The sequence below is a fragment of the Paroedura picta genome, chromosome 11 (assembly GCF_049243985.1).
Source record: "Paroedura picta isolate Pp20150507F chromosome 11, Ppicta_v3.0, whole genome shotgun sequence".
Taxonomy (NCBI): domain Eukaryota; kingdom Metazoa; phylum Chordata; class Lepidosauria; order Squamata; family Gekkonidae; genus Paroedura; species Paroedura picta.
The window spans coordinates 5347991-5371783 of NC_135379.1; the positions used below are offsets into that span (position 1 = coordinate 5347991).

Consider the following 23793-nt stretch of genomic DNA (forward strand, 5'->3'; position numbering starts at 1 on the left):
ACCTGTAAAGGTGGGCGGGACCACGGCTCGCTTTTAGGGGGGCGGCCCGATTCTTTTGCGTTCCTCCCACAAAGGCATTGTGAGCCCCCGAATGAATGAGTGTAAAACGTTTGCCCGAGCAGCTGGGACACCTGAGCTAAGGGGGGGGGGGGGTCTATGCATATTAATTTCCACTTCTCTGTGAATTGCCAAGCTGTTAAATATATTCCGTTTCATAGATTACATTTTTAACCCACTTTTCCTTAATGGCTTTGCTCCTGAACCTTTGCCGTACACGTTTATAAGTGGCCCTGTTACTTGGCAGGTCGAGGTCAATGGGAGGGGGTCAGCTCTGGGGTGAGAAATACCTGGAGAGATTTTTTGGAGGGTTGAGAAATACCTGGAGATATATATTTTGGGGAGGGCTGGACTTCAGTCGGGTATAATGCCTTAGAACTGACCCTCCAATGTTGCCCTATTTGTTCTCCAGGGAAACTGATCTTTGTAATCTGGAGACCAGTAATAAGACCAGATCTCCAGCGCAACCTGGAGATTGTCAACCCTATTCCCTCCCACCTTCTGTCCTTCCTCACCACTCCATCTCTGTGTCTACTATGCATCTTTCACCTGTCTTTCTCTATACACAGGAATGAGGCTCTATGGTAATGCAAAATAGGTCCCTGGTCCAGGGCTCACAAACATGGAAAGGCATCTCATATTCGCCAATAAACGTGTACTTACAATGGGGAGAAAGTCATCATATGCCATTGTATGGCAACGTTACATTCGAGAAGCACATACCAATATAAATTATGTAGCCAAGTAGGTACAACTGTTATGCAGAAAGATTGGGCAAGCCCTCAAAATCAGCCTTTCCCAACCCTTCTACCACTGAGAACCCCCTGAAACATTCTTCAAGCTTTGAGAAACCTCAGAAGTGATGTCAGCAGGCCACACCTCCCTGTCACGCCCCTGGAAGTCACATGTCACCAGAAGTGATGAGACGCCATACTCTGTTTTCCCCCCCACACACCAAAAATGGCTCAATGGCCTACTCCACTGGCCCAGGTACAGGGCTGGGGCAGGCATCCACTGCTCCATCGTCCCTTGCATATACTCCAACAAACACAGTTGAGTTAAAATGAGAGCACTTACCTCTCTGGACTCCAGTTGCTACTAAGTGTAAAGAACCTCAGCCAACAAGGATTTTTATGGCTGAGCCCCCCCCCCTCTAGGCCAATCATTGGCCATTCTGGGGGGGGGGGCAAGTCAACCTCACCATTCATGGTCATATCACCCAATGCATTTTTTTTAACTTTACAAAATATCTAAATAACCCAACCAGCACAACCCTTCTAGGGGCATCAGGAAACCCCAGGGTTTCACAGAATCCTTGTTGAGAAAACCTGCTCTAATACGAATACCTAAGGTTCAGTCCATTAAGTCGCTGGAACTCTTGGCTGCCAGACAACTGCAAGATCTCCTGGCTACACACATGGAAACAACCAATATTCCCAATGGATAAAATGTACACTGTGGTTTTGAGAATCGGCCCCCCAAGATCAAACAGGAATATATCTTTCTATCACTAACTCACAAAATGTGGTCCATGAAAACCTACTGTGATCCTTGCTGTAACATTGGCTGTTATGGGGTTTTTTTCCTGGCTTGTATTTTTTTTAAGGCCATCTGTCATTTCCTCTTAATCCCTTCAGCTTGGTTGCCAAACATTTATCTGTGACCATGAAGGACAACTGGGGGATGGGGGATTCTGCAATTTGCAAATGTTTTTTCTCTCGTATCTTCCCAAACTTGAAAGGCCAGATTGGACAGCATACTTACAAATAGATAATGATAAGGCCCACCTGAATAGGTAATTTAAGAAATCAGAATATATACCAGATAAAAGACACTCTCAGAAGTTAATATTTTATCACAAGGAAACCAGATTTTCAGGAGATTTGAATAATATGATTATGGTCTGACTCAGGACTTAGATTTATAATCTTGTCAGGATGCTGTATTTTTATGTAATTCTGGACTGCCCTGAGATATTATCCAGATTGGCTCTACTGTAAAAAAATGTATATATATATGTATAGAATCTTTAGAAATATTGACCATTTTATTGAACTTCTGGCAGAAACTGCTGTGACTCTGCCGAATCTCTTCTTTTAAGCTTCTAGTGCTCTCCCCATCAAAATCTCAGCATCACAGCTTTAAATATTAATGAGGATGTAATTAAAATTTAAATCATCACCCTCTCAGCACACCTTTAATGCCAGCAGTCCAATATTCGACCAGATAAAAAGGTCTTCCAGTGCATCCAACCTGTTCCCAAGCTAGAGCTCTGGAGAACAACTGAAGAGAAGGGCAGAGCCCTAAATATGGAACTGTTGCCAAAAATATCTCCCAACAGACCCAAGATGTTCCAAAGCAGTCCACATCAACAATGGTATTAGGGGAGCATCAAAAATTTCTAGAAGGGGACCTCATAGCCAAATTTATCTGGCAACGACAAGAATTCTTTATGGACACATCAAACCTATTTGGTTATATCCCTTGACATGATACGTCACCCGTCTTGCTGTTCCTATGTCCAATGGGATACCTCAGAGTAAGTAATTCAGGGAGTCCCTGCCATCACCTACTCCACTTTCCCACCCATCCTAAGCTTCACTAGCCCATGACTTTAGAAATATCAGTCCTATACAAGGCAGTGCTTTATTTGTAATGTAGCGATAGGCAGAGCTGTCGAATATCTCACCTCTGCCATATCTAAATAGCAATAGTGACTGTAGCAAGAAGCATGCAATTTTTCAAGTTAGCAAAAATCTACAACTTCCTTTATTTTCACCTACAATTTGGTTTGAGGTAGGGCAATATTCTAAATGTCCCTTGAGAGCTACATTCTCAGATGCTCCTTCACCCCCAATTTTATGCCTGTAAGCAGCTTCCAACCTCTAGAACAGACTTCATTGACAGCCCTGAAAGGGTTTTCTTAAGGGGTGGGAGTTAATTCATTTTTATATATTTTTAAATGTGTTAAATATTTATCAGGTGATATGACCATACATGGTCCCTGTCAATCCTCCCTCCCCTCCCAAAATGGCCCATGATGGGCCTGGAGGGGGTGGGAAGGGGAGGGGCCCCAGGTGGGAATGTGCACAGCTATGCTTCCCGCTTCTCGGGTTTCTTGAAGCCTGAAGAATGTTTCAGTGGTTTCTCAATGGTAACAAAGTTGCAAAAAACTGATCTAGAACATTGATGTGCCACTCTGCCATGGGTCTTTCTCTTTAGGTCTCAACAGACTGTGTGTGGCTGTAGGGGGGGGGAGAGAACCACTTTTCTTGCCCTGTGTAGTGGCTGCCTCTGAAAACGCAACACAGTATGTTAAATATCTTCTGATGTAGCCATAAGCTGGATGAAGCAGCTAGGCTTGGGACTCGGTGTCACTATAGTCTGAAGCTGCAAACAGAATATGGTGGGAAGCCACAGAATAGGTAGTAAGACAAGAACCTCAAGGCCAGGGAATCAGTTCAGAGTAAACATGCTTAGGATGCCAATGCATAAGTTTGCATTACTAAGTGCTTTGTTCTAAAACTGACTCTACTTTCCATTCTGCTTGGCAAGAGCTATGTGTAACAAATGCCTCCGTATTTCTGCACCTGAAGATATTTGCCCGTAGGAAAATATCGGCCTTTTTGAAGCACTAGCACTGCTGCTAAGACACTAATGCCATATTCCATGATAGGAAATCAGGAGGCCGGGAGTCCTGACCGCTCAGGATACATAACAATAGCTTTAAAAAACTAATGCTTCTGCTTTTTGGAAAATAGCTTGGTCATGCTTGCAATTTTCAGAGTTTCCGTCTCTACCATTTATTCAAGTGGTTTCCACGAGATTTTCTGTAGAGTATCTCAAGCCAGATAACTTCTAAAATATCCAAACAAGGTTCCTTTTTGAATTCCACATGCCAAAAGCTGTCTTGCAGTGCTCCATATTTAAACAAGAAGAGCAACGGAATATCAGGGCCTGTGTTCTGAAATTCTCCTGAAAAGCCCCCTTTTTACTCACATTCCTAATCCTTTCTTCTTTCATATGCCTGGGTCAGTTTGGCTCTTACATAACCATAGTAAAATTTCTTATTTAGCCTATAATTTTTTTTCTCCCTTAGAGAGACACTGCGCCAGCGTCTTCCTGCAGGCCTCTGTGACTCTCCCCGGCCTGCCGCCTGCCATCAGACTTCAATGGAAGCATTCATATTCTCTGTCTCCTGCTGTGCTGTGGCAGCTGATGCCACAGCAGTTGAGGAATGCCCCTGGTTGCACAGGGGCAGCGCTTCAAAGAAGCCGCCTTGGCTGTGCAGAGAATACGGTCTCTGCAGGAGGCCAGCAGATGGGCAATAGCTGTGATAACTCAGCAAGACCTCAAGTACGAGACGCGACTGCGTGTTAATTAAAGCGGAGGGAAGTCAGGAACCTGTACCCAGGTGAGAAAGGAAGTACAACTAGACCAGATCAGACCAATGGCCCATCTATCTCTACTGCATTTATTGAGGAATGCCTTTGATTAAAGCAATCCTAAATTGTGATTTTAGGGAAGGTGGCATTGTATAGCCAAGCTCAGATCTCGGAAGCTAAGTAGGGTCAGTACTGGGGAGGGAGACCACCAAGGGAGGCTCTGCCAAGGAAAGCCACCTCTGCTTCTCAGAATCATAGAGTTGGAAGGGACCTCATGGGTCGTCTAGTCCAACCCCCTGCACTATGCAGGACACTCACAGAATCAGCCCCTCCGTCAGATGGCTATCCAGCCTCTGTTTAAAAATTTCCAAAGATGGAGAATCCACCACCTCCCGAGGAAGCGTGTTCCACTGAGAAACTGTTCTGTCAGAAACTCCTTCCAGATGTTTAGATGGAATTTCTTTTGAATTAATTTCATCCCATTGGTTCTGGTCTGTCCCTCTCGGGCAAGAGAGAACAACTCTACTCCATCCTCTATATGGCACTCTTTTAAATACTTGAAATCTAGTTATAGCGGCACGATTTCATCCTTGACTGTAAGAACACGCACTCGTGGGAGTAAAGCCCACCGAATAAAACGGGGCTCCCTTTCCACATTAAGCTGCTTAGAGCTGCGTTCTTGATTTTCACTTCCTATCTTGGGCCTCTATTCAGAAAAGATTAAAAGACGCCCAGCAGAATGACAGGCATGCATTTCTTAAGACATTTTTAAAAATCCTGTCTAAAAATATTCACTATAAATCCTCCTTCAGTAATAACCAAAATTATTCCAGAAATCCCAGCCTCTGATACTGTCCTCCACTGTGTGTGCTGCAAATTGTAGTTTGGGAACAAGCTCATTGCCACGACAACAGCTCGTTGTTCACATAAACCTCTGAATGACATGCTCATGGTTGCATTAGTTCTTGGGTCACTTGCTCTGGGTTTGCCTGGCTATGCACTGAACTACTATTGGTTTGAGATCAATGAACTCTCTCCTTTTGGGACTTCAGCTGCACATGCCTTGTATGTAACATGAGCTTTTCATCTCAGCGGTACCCGAGGAAAAGATCATGGTGACTTAACTGGACTAAGCTGATACTGCAAGTGTGTCCTGAAGGTCCCATCTGTGAAAGAACACATCCTGGCAGCCCGCCAATTCTCAGAATGGACCTGTGCACTATCTCAGATGTGCCCCAGCAATGCTTGCTGCAGCTCACACCCTGCATCGCACGTGGTCTCTCCAGATATGTCTCTTTGTGTGCATTGCCTCAACTCCCTGCAACAGCCTGCTTGCGGCTGGGCTTTTCTTAAAAGTGTTTTTCTGAATGGGAAATGTTTTTGTTCTTATCGTCAAGAGCAGAAAACTGCCTTATCGTCTGATTTATAGGGAGGCGGGTTAGTTTATCTATAATTGAAAGAGTTTTCTGGGTGGGTTTTATGGAATTGTTGGACTTAATGACGTTAGCCAACTTGAGCTTTTTAGGGATAAGTTTTAAAATATATAAAATACCTTCCGCTCACCCTGTTGGTACAATGTTAGCTAACATGTTAGCTTAACCCCGCGCTGTGCTATCCAGAACCGAAATTAAGTATAAATAAATAAAACTATTTTTCTAACCTGTCCTTCCCACAAAGCTCAGGGTGGGTAACACCATTCAACATATACATAATTAATTACATCTAATTATTATTAAGTACAATTGTAAATATCGATAACAGAACTGTCCCACATGTAACAGGTTCTAGCCAATACTTCTCCTCTGCTAGGGGAGGAAGACTCTTCCTGCTAGAGAAGGAACTCCTTCCTAGAATGGAAGTAGTCTTTTATTTATTTTTTTGCCGTCAACTCACAGCTGACTTACGGAGACCCCACAGAGTTTTCAAGGCAAGAGTCGTTCAGAGGTGGTTTGTCATTTCCTGCCTCCGTGTCACAATCTCGGACTTCCTTGGTGCTCTCCCGTCCTAATACTAAACAGGGATGACCCTGATTTGGTTCTGAGATGTGAATGAGATCAGGTCAGGCCTCGAAGGAGTCTTACTCCAGTGGAAAACTCATTCAGCAGAAGGATGATGGGTCTCTATGATAATATTTCCACTTTTCAAGGAACGGATATGCTTGGGTCCCAGTGGAGTTTTAGATCCAACAGGCAAACCCAGAGAAACTACTAATAATATGCCTATGGTATCTGAGTAATTCTACTGGTTACACATTAATCCGCTGTAGCTGGGTAGGAACTCAAGAATCTGGTTGTAAAGCCCAGTCTTGCATGACACAAAAGTACTCGAGCGCTTCACGAAAAGGCCAAGGTTGACTTTTGTTAATTGTTGGCCATTCCGAGATAACAAAAGAAGCACTTATTTTCAATACTGTCCTTCATTTTTGTTGAAGGAGGGAAGGCAACAGGTCATTTGTTTCGACATGATGCTCAAAATACAATTTGTATAGCTAACTGTCAAATAATTAGTCCTTTCTGTCTAAGTACTTTTGAAGAAGAAGAAATAACCCTTGGGGTGACTCACCAGAAGGAATTCCCATCTAAATGCAAATCAGGGTACACCAATCTGGAACACACAGCTACTTACAAATGGTAATTTTTCCACAGCTTGGGAGTGGAACAATTCCCAATTACTGTGTTACACTCGGGGCAACAGCCCAGGAGCATGCAAACCAAGCTGTGCAGCCCCTATGCCAGCCTTTTTCAGCCTTTGGACTTTGGAGGAACCCCTGAGATATTTTTCAGACTATGAAGAGCCCTGGAAGTGGTGCCATGCCCCTTCGGAACAGTGGACATTTAAACTTTGTGTAGAATGGTATTGGCTAGAAATCAGGAAATTTAATTTCACAGAGTAGTTCAGCAGTAGAATTGTCTGCCTAAGGAGGTGGTGAGCTCCCCTTCACTGGCAGTCTTCAAGCAGTAGCTCGGCAGATTCTTTCCATGGATCATTTAGGCTGACCCTGTATTGAGCAGGGGGTTGGACTAGATGGCCTGTATGGCTCCTTCCAATTCTATGAGTCGGGGATCCATAGCTTGATCCTGACTGCTGAATCACAGCTAATCTAGCAAGAATGTTCATGTCTGTGCTATCCCCGTCAAATCACAAACATGCACATAAGATTTCTTTTTGCCCTGCGGTTTATTATGAGCCAGTAGAAACTCCCACACATGGCAGTCAATCACGAAGGCTGCTGTGACATCTCCCCTTGAGGACAGAGTCCCGTAGCCAGTCCAACAGCCGGCCTAGAGCGACCCCACAGGCTCCATCCAGAATAGAGCTAATAGCAGGACAGCCACAGGCACAAACCATGTGGAGCATTCCCAGAGATATTATTGGGAACATTCCCAGAGATATTAACAGCTTTTTAGCCACACAGAGCAGTTGAGCTAACAAGGATGAGACCGGTGCTCCATGTCCCATTACAAAAGCTAGATGTAGAAGTTTAAATGGTGATAGAAATTGCAGTTAATTGGCACGATCCGGCACAGAGGCCTGACGAAAAGCTTCCTCCCTTTCACTTGAACTCTAGCAGGGAGCCATCTGGATGGGCCATTCAGCAGATGTACAAAAGGGAGACAAAAGGAGACTTCTTGTTCTCAAGGGATCCCTGAACAGATTATTCCTCCCATGGCTTAGTCTGCACCAAGCATAAATGTCACTCGTGAAGCAAGACTTTCTCGCCTACGACTTGTAAAAATGCCTGTTCGATTCTGGGACTGGAGACAGACGTCTAAATGGATGAACGCAGCAGGCAAAGTTGGTTTTTATGGAACAGGCAAGGACCGAGGGACGCCAAGAGTAGATATACTGACTCATAAACAAGGATGGCTTAGATGTTCAGGATCAAAGATCAAGGCTGTGGGGCACCTGTCATTCACTGGCCCTTCTCTCATCACCCTGTTTCTAATAGGAGAGACCAGTTTCAGAGGCTGACGGAAGAAGGGGTGGCCTAATAGCCTGGCCAAGGAACCTTCTCCATGAGCGCCGCCCTTGAGGTAGGAGGTCTGATATGCCTGAGCATGAAGCATGAACTATGTACTTGATGACTTGGCGATCCTCCGTCAAATAAGAAGCACAAAGGCATGAGCACCCAGTTGGGCAACTTGGCGCTCACATAAGGCAGAGAGATCCCTTCAAACAAAATCTCACGAAAACCTCTCTGTCAGGGTGGTTTGTCATTTCCAGCCTCTGCGTCACAACCTTGGACTTCCTTGGTGCTCCCCCATCCTAATACTAACCAGAGATGACCCTGATTTGGTTCTAAGATGTGAATGATACCAGGTCAGGGCTCGAAGGTTGGTGGAGGGGAGGAACTTCAAAGTGACGGGAGATCTCCAGCTATCACCTGGAGGTTGGGAACACAGAATCAAGTGGGGAAAGGCACCTCCCCTCAGCTAGGGGGCTAAAAATGATGAGCTGAGGAGGATGATAGTGCTACTTTTATATTTCTGGAAGCTTCGGTACTGTAAGCTTATTCAGGGGTTGGTGAGACAGAACAGCTTTTTTCCCCTACTTGAAGGAATAGCTCTGGAGGCACGAAGTTGGACAATATGGCGTTGGGCCCCATGTAGAACAAAAGCCGCCGACACTTTGTATAACCTTTGTCATTTGATTTACCACCTCTGGCTGTGAAACATGCAGCCGTGGGTGCCGGACTGATGTTCCACAAAGTTGGACGGACTGACTTGGTAAATTCATAAAAAAAACAGGGATGTGCCACCAATGTGAATGTGCAACTGGGCTGCACTGGGGTTGGACTAGATGACCCTGGAGGTGCCTTCCGACTCTATGATTCTGTGTATCAGCAAGCAAGTCACTTAATAGGACTGCCAACCTCTAGTCTAGGTGGTGTCGGGGGATCTCTTGGGATTACAACAGATCAGACAATAGAGATTGGTTTGCCTGGAAATAAATTGGCTGCTTTTGAAGGTGGAATCTATGACAATATACCCCTTTGAAGTCCCCCTCCTCCCTAGACCTGACCTGACCCCACCCCCAAAATCTCCAGGTATTTCCTAACCTAGGCATTTTTGAAGGCTTATTTGCAAGGCGAGGCTACATGAAACCTCTTTTTGGGTGAGAAGGACACAGCTGCTCACTGACGAGGCATTGTATCATTGGCTGTTGTCAAGAAGTACAAAATCTCAGATTAACGGGGGGCAAGGAAACTTCCTTTTTACCACAATTGTTATCTTGAAGCAGGATTTTAAAATAAGTCAAGCAAGAATGGCCCAAAATTTGGCCACAAAGCCCTTGTTCGGTTATGGAGCCAGCCTGGGACACTAGTATAGAAAAGCTGGGGTGAAAACCGGAAACAAAGGCTTTATTGAAAATGATGCAGGAAGGGCATCCACCTTCCTCATTCTCAGCAAGGTCAGTTTACTGTCTGCTGTTCCCATATGCTTGGCTTCCAACACCTGGCAGACTGCAAAATGTGGCAAAGTGTCATGGGAGTTGCTGGAAGCCGAAGGCTACAAACAGGAAGCAAGTGGCACCGCTTTATTTCCCAACTAAATGCCCATTAAAGTTAATGCTCTTGGCCCCTGCGTAGTCTTGTTGGAACTATCAACTCCACAAAGCATCACACCTTAAAGACAGGTAACTAGGGAACTCAGTGAAAGAGACACCTTGGGGCTATCCAGCTGCCACCTTCCCTGAATTGAAGGCAATGTGCATAAAATATTCAGGAATACCACGGCCCGCCTGATGGATGCCCCACACATCTCGACAAGGAGAGAATAATTTATGTCCAGCGATTCTGTTACCAGCACCTAGCTGAACAGCTGGCCTAGTTTCCACAATCTGCATCCCTAATAAGATCTGGAGGAACAAAGCAAAGTGGTAGGGGTTGCCTCTGTTTGGCCACCTTGGGGACATCTTCCTGGAATAGTCACATCTTTGACCATAATTCTGGATCCTTCTCTCTCCCACCAAAGCTCTTCTCCTCCTTTGACTCTATTGCCCAGCCAGCAGGAAATAAGTGTCCCGCAGCCAGGATGGGGAGGTAGATCAGTGGGACACAAGAAGCCACAGTTGCGTCAGCAAAGGCCAACTAAGTCACAGTTGCATCGTCTTTTGCTGCTGTCGGATGTGTGCACACACAGTTTTGTGTGGTTGCAAACTGGTAATGCTGAATGTTAATCACTGTCGCTATCGCGTGCATCCGACATCATGCCCCGTTCTTGAAAATAAATCATGAATTGAACTGGCTTGCTCCTTAAGTGTATGACGCCAGTCCTTTTTTTTTTTAAGTGTACAAGATTTGATTTGTTGGATGTCTCTTGCTTACTTCTGTAGTTTGAAAAGGGCATCTTAACATCTTTATGATGCTTGGCACTAACAGCTTTCCCTACATTTATACCTTCAGCCAACTGTCTCTTCCAAACAAATCTTCTTTGTGTGTTTGGATCTTTGAAACAGTAAAGAAATCATCAGCTGGGGCAGGAGAGCTTTGTGCTAAAGAGGGCTGGTCAAATGGAATTATCCAAGTTAGAAAAATGTGACTGGTTGATCTATTTATTGTTTAAATAGAAGAAAAAGAAGAGTTGTTTTTTATACCCCACTTTTCACTACCTGAAGGAGTCTCAAAGTGGCTTACAAACACCTTTCCCTTCCTCTCCCCACAACAGACACCCTGTGAGGTAGGTGGGGTTGAGAGAGCTCTGCGAGAACAGTCCTAAAAGAACTGTGACTAGACCAAGGTCATCTAGCTGGCTGCCTGTGGGGAGGAGCGTGGAATCAAACCCAGCATGATGCTGGTAGGGGCTCATGGAAATTGTAGTTCATGAACTTCTGGAGAGCCTCAGTTTCAGCAGCCCTGCTCTAGTTAGTCCTATTTAAGGGTAGATGGAGTGAAATTGTGGCCTGGTCACATCCTCACAAATCAGGAACAGCACTTGGTAGAAGGAAGTGCCATGGGCTAGTTGGAACTCATCCATTCCAGGTTGTGGAACGGGGCCACATTTCTAGCATCAGGCAAGCAAGGCTGTCATCGTGCTCCGTAGGTCTTCTGCTCCCAACCACGCAAGGCCGATGGATCTAAAAGAGGAACTGTTTCTGAGTTCACACTGGTCATCAGCACAGAGGAAACATTTTCTAATACACAGCCGGGACACTGGCCAGCCGTGTTCTGAGTCAGCTCCCCCTTAAAGCACCTGATTTTCCATTTGCCGAGACTCCTTTCTTTCTGCTAGCTCCATGGTCAAAACAACTTCATGCTTCCCCCTCTCCTCCTACTTGGCAGGAGAACGACCCAGGCAAAAAGTCCACCAATCTTGCTCAACTGAATGTTCCTCGACCTGTGTGGAGATCACATTTGTTTGTCTAGCTCTGTCTGTTCCAAGTGCCCGGCCTTTCCCAGTTTCACCAGGCAAAGTATGGGATTTGCTGCTAATCTCTAGCCCCTCTTCGGTGTGGATTCACTTCTCATATATCAGTGTCCTGACTCAGAGGGGGGGGGCAGATTGATGCTCAGGTTGTACTTCATCCCCCCCCCTCGGAAAAGTTATCCTTGCAGCACGATAAATCAGAAGCAATCACCAAAACAATTATTTCCCCTTTCCGCGTATAATCTCAGCACAGAAGAACAGTGCCAAATGAAACGTGGGCTTATTGTATTTAATAATATATGTATTCCATGCTCTCTCCTCAGTCCTCACCTAAAACACTTGAATAGTTAAAAAGGGTTAGTTATCTCACCTGTCAAAAATCAAAAACTGCTTTCCCTCCCTGCAAGGTGGCTTTCAAGGACAAGATAAAATGCCACCGACAACAGGAAGTTAGGGAAAAAATAGAGTACCACAACTGATGGATAGTGCTTGTGAGCCACTGTCTGACTAGGACCTAGGACACGAGTTCAAATTCTCTCTTCCAGGAAGTTCAGTGGGCAATCTGTGGCCTGTCTCTGTATACCCAACCTCACAGGGTTGTTGTGGAGACAAACGAGGGGGGGGGAGGACACACCACATATGCCACCCTGAGCTCCCTGAAGGAAGTCTAGGATAAAAATCTGTGTATGGATAAAAGTAGCTTAAAGAGCAGCAACGAATACAGAAAACTGTTTTCTACTGGTGCTTAAGTCTTCATACGGGAGCTGATAAGCATACTTCTCTGAGGAAGGGTATACCATAACTGGGGGTTACCAAAGGAATGGCCCTATCCTAATGCCTGCAGCCGCTTCAACCAGGCCATTTCGTTGTCATGCCTGGCCAGAACCATAGAAACCTCAGTCACAGATATGTCCAGCCAGACGTGTTTTGCTGCTGGTGCTAAACGGCTAGCCGCTTCTTTCGGTCCCCCTTCTCAATTTCAATGGAGCATTCTGTTTCAGGCTTTGCTCCTGGCCGGGCCCACCGAGATCTATTAGACTGCAGAATAAGCTCCCAGAGGAAAGCACTAGATACCTGGAGGCCTTTCAAACCAGCCTGGACCGAATGCTATTTTTAAGGAAATCAATGGCCCGATAGAGGCTGGCCAAAGACAGAGAGAGGCTTGTCGTTGCCAGAAAAATCCCCTTTTGTGAGATGTTTACCCGGACAAAAATACATAACCGCCGGGGTCAAAGGACCGTCTTGGCACGCTTTATTAATTTGCTGTTGACAGCCTGCATGTCGGCATTTGTGACCCTCCCGGCCATGGCTCCAAACAGGAACCTTTTTCCTCGAGGCACGAAACTTTCCGATTCAAGCCGGTGCATGGACTTCTCTCTGCAGAAGAGGGGCTCTGAGCACTCCTGGTGCCGAAGAAAAGACCACTGGGGGGCACTACTGGGGCTCAGGACCTCCCGTGGTGGATTTTCACAGATTTATTTATTTTTAAGCCATTCTGTGCAGCATCTGGGAAACTTGGTCCTCAAGTGGGAAACCCAGACCCAACTTCTCCAGAGATGTTATTTGGCCCCAAAAGACGACGTCAGGATTGGACCCTCAGACTCCCTGCAGGCAAAGCAGGGGCTCTGCCACTGAACTACAGGGCCTCCCTAAAGCACATGGGGAGGGTGAGCACAGGAAAACATGCAGTCAGTATTGTCTGCAAGAAGAGTTGTTTTTCATACCCCGCTTTTCACTGCCCGAAGGAGTCTCAAAGCGGCTTGCAATCGCCTTGCCTTCCATATCTTGTGAGATTGCTGACAGAACAGCTTGGTCAAAATAGCCATTATCAGGACTGTGACTTGCCCAAAGTCACCCAGCTGGCTGTATGTGGAGAAGCGGGGCATCAAACCCAGTTCTCCAGATTAGAGGCTGCCGCTCTTAACCACTGCACCATACTGGCTGACGGCTTTAAACTCAAGTTAGTCTGGAGGAAGTGCACATGCACATGAAAGCTCATACCTTGGAGAAAACTTTATGGGTCTTAAAGGTGTTCCTGGATTCAAAAACCCACCCCCAAACGTCTCTTGCTTGGCTGCCGGACAATCTGAGAATAACACACGTGCCATATGATGGTAAATAATCACCATCATAATGATCCTGGGAAACCACATCCAATCATCACGTCCAATATTTAAAAAAAACCCATCTTGATCCCCATCCAATCCTAGGCCATGTGACTTGTGTGAGGAAGATTTCAATCTTTACTGCTGCATGCACAAGGGCTTCTCTTGTGTTGTCTAGCAGCAGCCAAGGTCACCTTACAGGAAATTGAAATAAGACAGATGGATGTCGCGCTCATGGGGATGTGTAGGTGAGCCAGATTTGATTCCCTGCTCCTCCACATGCAGGCAGCTGGGTGACTCTGGGCTGGTCACAGTCCTGTTAGAAGCTGTTCTCACAGAACACTTTCTCTCAGAGCTCTCTCAGCCTCACCTCCCTCACAGGGTGTCTGTTGCGGAGAAAGGAAAGGAAGGCGATTGGAAGCCACTTGAAGACTTCTGCGGGCAGTGAAAAGCAGGGTATAAAAACCACCACCACTACCACCACTACTACTTCCAAGTCCCTCCTGCATCAGGTCCAACCCCAAGATCTCCAGATACTTCCAAACCCAGAGTTGGCACCACGAAAGGTATATTGAACTGGGGAAGTCCCGGAAGCTGGTAGCCATCTGCACAAATGCAAACCCGCGCAATACCTCTTTCACATCATCTACAGTTGCCAACTCTGGGTTGGGAAATTGCTGGAGACTGGGAGCAGAGCCTGGTGAGGAGAAGCTTGGTGGGGTGCCACTGACTTTGCTGTTTTCTCCGAGGGAACTGATCTCTGAGGTCTGGAGATCCCTTGTGATTCTGTGAGAAGTTGTGGCCCCAACTGGGGACTTCCAAGCCTAACACCCTCCAGGAGGCTGAGGCTACCGAGAAAGGGATGAAAAGAGCCATTCCCACTATTAAGAGCAGCAATCAGCAAAGACCAGAAGCAAGCTGACTCGCGCAAGGAGCCAGCTAAGAAGGGCTGCTGCAAAACTCTGCCCTTGAATTTGCAATGCAGGCTCCTGGTTCTGAATCAGGAGGTCTCATTTCTTCATCCTGTGGTTGATTTCCAGGCTCAGCGGCAGTGGGAGCCAGAGAAGGGTACTTGTCAAAGCCAACTGGCATTCCGTACTGGTGCGTAAGCAAAGTGTACACAGAGCTGAAGTGATCAATATGCTAGAATTGGCAGAGGTCAAAGTGTAATCCTTGGCCCCTGGCCAGCCCTCCACTGTATGGCTCACAGCCCCAGATGTCATTTAACTTTGCTCCAATTCCCATCAGTCATTGCTTTACATAAATAATTCTGCAATATGCTTGCCTGTTTGCAGTTGGGGAGTCACCTTATAGCTCACCAGCAAAGCTGCTATTCCCTTATCTCTTTTTCCGCTGTCCCAACCTTGCCTGTTGCCATGACCAGACTCCAGGTGTCCTGCACAGCAAACAGGCTGGTCACTGAGGAAGTGACCAGCCTCTAAACTGCATTGAAACAGGTTCATTTCTTAGGAACACCATGAGTGGTGCTCAGAATGAGAATGACACCATGTGGCGATTCTCTTTCAGTGTAGGAGCTGCCTGTTTTTTATGCAGGGAGACATATCGACGCGGAAGCCGTCTGCACTGCAACTGGACATCAAATGGGCTCTTCCACATTCTTATTATCTTCACTTGTAAGTTCCTGTTTCTTTAGAGGTTTTTTCCCCCAAGTGCACACATTTTCTCTCCCTCTGGTGGTCGATTCAACATTACACCCGTTTGTCTGGCATAAAACCTGCAGTTTAAATCTGCAAGGAGATATGGACATATAGAGATGTAATATTGAATTGACCAGTAGAGGGAGCAAAACACATGAAGAACACACAGAGAGGGAAGAAACAGGAAATTTCAAGCAAAGAAAATAAGAATGCACAGAACTCCTATGTGTGGCTGCTTTCTCCTACCATTTAGGTCATGTCAGAAAAAGCTTAATCTGCTTTATTTCTGAGTGCAAGATGTTGATCCAGATGATGACCCAGATGTTGAAAGGACACCAAAGGGGGAAAGTCAAAAATCAGGATTGGTGACGCTGGGTTGGGAAATCCCTGGAAATTTGGGGACAGAGCCCTGGGAGGGCAAGATGTGGGGAAGTGATCAGCTGTAATTCCAGGAGACCTCTGGGCCCGACCTACCAAAAATGGAGCATCTTTACGGATGGAGAAAGTCGTAGCTCAAAGATGAGCCACAATCAAACCTTACTTCTGCCATGAACTCTCTGGGTGGCTTCGGGCAGGACAGTTTCTCTCTTTCAGCACTTTCTGACCCCAAGTTGCAGTAGGGGAGCGTGTTCCTCCTTTACAAGGATTCAGCCAAGACAAAGCAGCCATACCCTTGGCCACTATAGAAACACAGGGCATTGACAGCCCGCAGGAGCAGGGAAGAAAACTGTCTGTACTTACCGCTCTTGAGGTAGTGCAGAGGGGGGGTGCAGAAGCCGGAGGCTTGGCCCCGCTCTGTCCTGGGGGTGGCCCGAACTTCTGGCCCGTATCTGGGGGAGACGAGGACGAGTGAAGCCGGGCTTCTAGCCTCTCGGGCTCATGCTTGTAGGATTCAAGAGGGAAGGTCGGCTGCTTGGTCACTTGGGTTGGGGTCGACGGAGAAGATGAGAGGCCCGAACCTGGAAAGAAAAATTTTAAAAAGATCCGTCATCCGTCTCTCGGGATTTGCATGGGGCAAATGGTACTTCCACCACGGAAGCCTCTGAGGTCTTGCTCTTCCCAACAAAATGGACAGATCTCTTCTCTCCTCATAAAATATGGCACTCCCTGCTCCGGTGAACAAAGTGCTTTTAAATAACTTGCGCTGTAATCGATATAACATGAACGGAGTAGATTTCTATAGAGCCGTTGGTCTTTTCTGGCCAGGAGCAGCATTCCACCGTCTCACGCAGGCCCTGCAAGCTGGGTGCTCATTTCCACGGATTAAGCCTAACCTGCAAAAATATTATTTATTTACTTGGATGACGTTTCTGCCTAGTCTTGTTAGGAAAGACAATGTCTCACATACAAAGAACAAAGTTTGAGTCCATTCTCAGCTTCTGGGTATCAGCCAGGGTTTCTCAGCCAGGGTTTTGTGAGACCCTGGGAAGGTTCCTTGAATGGGGGGGGGGCAATTGTTTTTTATGTATTTTACAATTTCATTAAACATTTAATGGGTGATATGACTGTATATGGCCATGTCAAATAAACATTACAGTTCATTTAAAACAACTAACATTATTAATACAGTTTCAATATGTGATAAGGCTTTCAATGGCAGGGGATGGGTGGGGGGAGGTAAGGAAGAGTTGGTTCTTATATGCTGCTTTTCCCTACCCGAAGGAGGCTCAAAGTGGCTTACAGTCGCCTTCCCCCTTTCCTCTCCCCACAACAGACACCCTGTGGGGTGGGTGATGCTGAGAGATCCCTGATATTACTGCTCGGTCAGAACAGTTTTATCAGTGCCGTGGTGAGCCCAAGGTCATCCAGCTGGCTGCATGTGGGGGAGTGCAGAATCGAACCCGGCATGCCAGATTAGAAGTCCGCCCTCCTAACCACTACACCAAACTGGAGTCCACCCTCCAAGGCTGCTATAGTCTGGAGATGAGCTCTAATTCCAGGGGATCCCCTGGTCCCACCTGGGGGATGGCATCCCTCCTGTATGGTTTTGGAAGGGGCAGAAACAGCTAGGGGTTTAATTTAACAAATACCTTTAGAGTGATTCTGCCGTTATTTGCACATGGCTCATTCTCTCCAGGGTCAGAAGAGACACGACATTACAGCTTCCACTGAAGCCATCTCTTGGCAACGTCAGATGACATTTTTGTTTGAAGAGGCATTTGCATTTTATGAAATTAAAACCCCCAAAATAAAAGCCTCCCTGTCAGCAGCTAAGGCACGGCTCAAAGGCAGCACACCATGCACCAAACGGCTGAGGCAGGTGTTGCTAAGGAGCAAAGAGAGGACTGACGTTAAGCAAACACCGCCTAAAAGCCTTGCTTGATCTCTCCCCTGAGGCTTCCCCATCCCTGATGCGCTAATCGCCACAGAGCAGAAAACAGCAAGGGCTCTTGCGAATGCTCCAGGGTGGGGCAGACTGGTTACGACTAGCCACGGTTGGCCAAGGTCGAAGGTTCTTGAGGTCAGGGATGAGCACAAACAACAGCTTGCACCAAACTGCACATGATAAACACCAATAAAACCAGCAGCCTTGTTGCCTCCCGTGGGACGGGAAGGAAAGCCACATGCAAATTGCACACAAATCTCTTGAGCCCATGCGGAACCAGAGGGGTAAACGCAATCCAGATATACAATCCTATATTTTCAAGTGGGTAGCCGTGTTGGTCTGAAGTAGCACAACAAAAATAGAGTCCAATAGCACCTTTAAGACTAACAAAGATTTATTCAAGGTGTCAGCTATCCATCCATCCATCCACCCACCCACCCAGAAATCTAGAACAGATGAAGCAGCTTTCTGTTGCTCAGAATTTCAGCATGCCCTTGTTCCTAGCTGGTTGGTTATGGGATGTAAAAGTCTGGCTGAGACAGGAAACAGAGTTCTTATCAGCTACTTCCACTGTTGGGCAGGAGTTGTTTTTTCACTTCCTTTGCTTATAAACACTGTGCCCTCCCCCCAAAAAAAATTTCCTCCTGTGTCATCTACCTCTGTGTAGTTCCACAAAGCTTACTGACTTCTTGTTTTTTTAAATTCACCTTCAAGTTGAAAGAACGTTGGAACAGTCAAGAAACGATAGTTCCATTCGGCACTGTGCTGGTCACAGCCTGTCCGGAGTATCGTGTCCAAGTGCTGAGTGTTACGGGAGATGCAAAGAAGGGAATAGTTTCTAAGGAGGACAACAAAGATAATTGGGGAACTGGAAAACTGGGCCTATGAGGAAAGGTTATCCTGGAGAACAATTCCCTGTGGCTCATGGGAATTGTAGTCCATAGACATCTGGAGAGCCACAGTTTGGCCACCCCTGATATAAGGCCTGTTTTATGAGTTCATGGATGACCAGCAAGAAGCCTTCCCACTGTAGAACTGTGAGTGGCCATAATTAACTTAATATTCTATCCTCTGTGTTTGGAGTGACACAAATACCGCCTTGACACATTTTTCTCGGTACCAAATTGCAATAATTCTGCATTTGTCTTGGGGTCTGCTCTTGCAATCGGGCAGAGATAATATGCAATGCAAGACCTGACTTAATGATCCATGAAAATTTTAGTGCCGTCGCCTATTGATTTATATTTGAGAACGTGGGAGCCAGGCTTCACGAACTGTGCAGGGGGGTCACTAAGTCTCCTTTCCCAACCCTTCATCTCAGACAGGTTTGATCCACAGCTGTTCCAGAATGAGTTTTCCCCCCATAATATTGTTATGGGCACCTAAGTGTTTTCAGAGTGCTTGCGGTTATGGGGAAAGATGCCGAGACATGATGGCAGGCTCTGAAATGGAAGGGTTTTTTGGGGGTGGACTCCACTGCATTAGATCTGCAGGAATCTGTCACTCAGGAGCTAATGGGCTAAGCAAGCAGCAATTCCGGAGTGATAACAACCAGACGCAAAGGTGCCCATCCTAGAATCATAGAGCTGGAAGGGTTCTGCAAGGTCATCTAGTCCAACCCCCTGCAGAATGCAGGGAATTCACAACTACCTGCCCACCCACATGATCCCCAGCTCCATGCCCAGATAACCCCCCGCCTCAAAAAAAAAAAAACAACCCAGAATCCCTGGCCAGTCTGGCCGGGAAGAATCATAGAGTTGGAAATTTGCCTCCTGCTCCCTGGGCATGCAAGAATTTATGTGGTAATCTGCTTTCAGAGCAAACTGTTCCTCACTCCAAGTTCTGCTCCTGACTGCCGAAAACTAACCTAAAAACAAAACCAAGGATGCAACTCTGCAGTATGGAACCAAGATTTTTTTGGGGGGGGGAGACCGGGGGAGAACCTGCTGAGTTGGGGCTAGGGTTGCCAAATCAGGGTCAGGGAATACCTGGAGATTTGGGGGTTGGAGCCTGGGTTGGGGAGAGACCTCAGGAAGGTATGATGCCAGAGGATCTACTCTTCAAAGCAGCCGTTTTCTCCAGGGGAACCGACCTCTGTGTTGTAATTCCAGGAGAACTCCTGACCCCACCTAGCAGTTGGCAACCCGAATTGGGGCAAATTAGGGCCAAATCATTAAAGTCAAAAGACACAGGAGGAATCAGGAAATTGTCTCAGGTCCACGATGGATTTGGTGCCTTGAAAAAAGACCAACAGAAGAATCAGGCACGGTTAGGGACAGAACCTGGCAAAACTGCATAAAGAAGAAGAGCTGGTTTTTATACTCTGCTTTTCACTGCCTGAAGGACTCTCAAAGTGGCTTACAATCACCTTCCTTTCCTCTCCCCACAACAGACCCCCTGCGAGGGAAGTGAGCTTTGAGAGAACAGCACTATCAGGACTGTGACTGGCCCAAGGTTGGCTGCGTGTGAAGGAACGGGCAATCAAACCCAGCTCACCAGATTAGACGCCAGCACTCTAAACCACTACGCCAAGCTATATCTACAAATTACCAGTACTATAGTTCCTACAGATGTGCTACTTTATATTTTCCTTTTTCCTGCACTGCTCGGGACCCCGAAATTAGGGCCATTTCTCCTGGCTCTTGCATCCCGTTGATGATCTGTATGTTTCTCTGTCAGTACTGCGAATGCATACACCAGACTTCTCCACGCAGTGCAAAGGGATGGTGCAGAGCCTTCTCTCCCCTCCGAATCCTTGTACAAATAACAGCATTCCCCCTCCCTGTCTGCATTCTTCTTCAAGTAATGAAAACAGAGTAGTAGGCAGGCGACATCTGGTGAATATTAAGCACAACCGGTCACTCGCTATTCCTTTGCAAAGCAGGTTCCCTGCAGAAAGGCCACTGGGCTTTTTCCTGCGGTAACAGCAGACGACGAGCCGTTAAAGCGCATACGAAGGTGAAGCGTTAAGAGTTTGCTTGGAATGAAGCAGGCCGCAGAAACCATATAAGGAAACAAGATGCAGGGCTGTAGCAGATTTCTCCTGCTGCAGTCAGGAAGACTCTGTGCATCCCTTTAAAGGCGAGGGAAGCCTTGGGCATTAGAACTGCTCAAGAGCAAAAGACGAGCCGAGACGTTCCTTTCCTTCTGGTAGGGCCACAGCAGCCGCTTGGCTCTTACCCGGCTTCCATGATGATTTTCCACTGTGAACTTTCCTAATCAATTCAAGGGCCAATCCACTCCAGTTAAAAGGGATAGGAATCCTAGAATCCTAGAGTTGGAAGGGGCCATAAAGGCCATCTAGTCCAACCCCCTGCTCAACACAGGATCAGCCCTAAGCATCCTCAAGCATCCAAGAAAAGTGTGTATCCAACCTTTGCTTGAAGACTGCCAGTGAGGGGGAGCTCACCACCTCCTTAGGCAGCCTATTCCACTGCTGAACTACTCTGGCTGTGAATTTTTTCCCCCTGATATCTAGCCTATATCGTTGTACTTGTAGTTTAAACCCATTACTGCGTGTCCTCTCCTCTGCAGCCAACAGAAACATCTCTTTGGCTTCCACACACGGATTTTGCTCAACCAGGTTCCCCAATTTGTTCTCCTTAAGTATCTGAAAGGTTAATAAAATCAGAGTCCAGTAGCACCTTTAGGACCAATAAAGATTTATCTCAAGGCGTGAGCTTCTGAAAGGTTGTCACTTAAGAGGACAGCAGGTTCCTGTTGGCAGCAGAGGAAAGGACCTGCAATCATGGGTTTAAACTACGTGTAGAACGATACCGGACAGATATCAGGAAAATTTTTCTCACAGTCCTCAGCAGTGGAAACAACTGTTCATGGAGTCTTCAACCAGAAGCTGGACAGATCCTTTTCCTAGATGTTTGAGGCTGACCCTGCATTGAGCGGGGGTTGGGCTAGATGGCCTGTATGGCCCCTTCCAACTTTATGATTCAAACAGGAGTTATCTCCCCCCCCCAGCCCCACATCAGCATGGAATCTCTATGCATGTATGCACCTTCTCGATTCCCCCTTGCTTTTCTGTGCTGTTTCATAAACCAGCCTCCGGACGCTGTTTTTTTGAAACTTGGCAGCCAAGGCATATTTGCACAAGCACCGACAGGAAACTGCAAATTTTTACGGGTCCCAGCCACACTAGCACCATTTTCCAGACCTCATTCCCATGTAGCTGTCATTTATTTCTCTACAGCAATATAACAATAAACTGGTATGTAATAAAAAAAAAACTGTTATAATACTATAGCCCTGGGTCTGGGGCCACAATAATTCTTCACCATCAGAAGACTTTTTCAGATAAAAACAAAACAAAACCCTAGCAATTGATATCTTGCTATAACATTATAACACCGTGTAAAAACAGAAATATCGCTATAGCGTAATTGTGTTAAAGTCCTGGGGAAACTAGCATGGAGATGCTTTATTGCTGCTACAAAAGCCTCTGCATTCATAGCACCAAGAGCCATCTGGAGACCTATTGCCAAAGGATTGCTCAGGTCAGTTCTCAAGACATAGTGCCTGTGATTTCTGTGGAACTTGCTTCCAGGTTGCATGTAGTTCAGCCAAGTTTATTCCAAAGCATAAATACGAAACGTTCTGAAACGATGCTATTTATGCAACATGGGGCAAATGGATTTGGACGCCCCAAAAGATCTCCCAGTGTAGAACTGTGCTGCCTTGGGCTGCTGCTAGAGGAACAGCAACGCACAGATCTGGCGAACAAAGACCAATAAATGGAGCAACCTTCACGGTGTGCTATGAACCCAGAGACATGCCTTTTAAGCTCATTTTGTTGGGGGATTTCAACATGCAAGTACGTAGATTCCTTCTAACGGATCTTGCAGGCTGACCTTGCACCCGACCACTTGTAGCTGCCTCCCCAAATTCAACGGGGCTTCAAAGCTACTTAATTCGGCACAGGAAGTCATTGCCATTGTACTCTGCAGGGCTCGTTTCTGAGTGAAAACGCTCAGAGTCTGGCTGTTTCAGGCACCCAGCCTTGCAAAGATCCCGACAAAGAGGTTTACAGCAGGGATGGAGACCCAACCTGGAAAGGAAATTCGTTTCCTTTTCTGGAGTGCCAACCCAGAGAGCAGACATTTTGCCATGTCGTTGACGGCTTCTCAGGGGGAAAATCCGTGACAGAACAGAAAGCCTCAAGCTGGCTCTTTCCATCCCTTCAGTACCTGTTCTTTCCCCACCTCCCCATTTCCAGATGTTGCCTTCTTGCTGGGAGAATAATTAAAACACTCCCCTAAGTGATCCAGTCCCTTTTTAAAATTCAAAAGGCATCTGACTGCAGCCTCAACTCACGAGCAAGCGGGGGGTGGGGGCGGCAGAGGGGAGGCAGGCCTGGGAAATTAATCTCTCTGTGGAGATATGACAGAACATGTCTCCTTGGGCAGCTGCCAAAGACCTCCTGAAGCGAGGACTGATGGCCACTGGGATCCTGTTTGACAGGAAATAAACCGCTTGGAGCCTGCCCCTCTATTCACTGGCGCAAACTCAGGACAAATGTAATGAAAGATCACCTCTACAGCTCTCCAGTTAGGGATGCCAGTCCCCAGGTGGGACCTGGGGATCCCCCGGATTTACAGCTCATCTCCAGGCGAGAGATCAGTTCCTCAGGAGGAAGCGGCTGCCGTGGAGGGTGGTCTCTGTTGTGTCTGTAGTCCTGCCGAGGACCAAGCTTGAGGTCCAAGCAGGATTGTAAACTGGCAGTGTAGTCCAAAAATGCGCGGCTAGATCCCGTCTGCCAGATCCAGCCAGCTGAAAGTGAAATTGGCCTATAGTGTGCACAGGTGGGAAGATCTATTGTGGGGCTTGTCTATAGAAGTTGGGGTTGGTTGTGGGTTTCTTACGTTCAGTTTTTGCCTCTTTGTG

General features: G+C 46.7%; 1 protein-coding gene across 9 annotated transcripts in view; it reads right to left on the minus strand.

Moving 5' to 3' along the window:
* PRKAG2 (protein kinase AMP-activated non-catalytic subunit gamma 2) overlaps positions 1–23793 on the minus strand; it is a 138748-nt gene that overhangs the window by 38369 nt on the left and 76586 nt on the right. For all 9 annotated transcript variants that reach the window (XM_077302819.1, XM_077302820.1, XM_077302823.1 and 6 more), the window contains one exon: positions 16314–16531. In XM_077302819.1, the coding sequence (XP_077158934.1) occupies positions 16314–16531 (218 nt within the window). The remainder of the gene's footprint in view (positions 1–16313; positions 16532–23793) is intronic.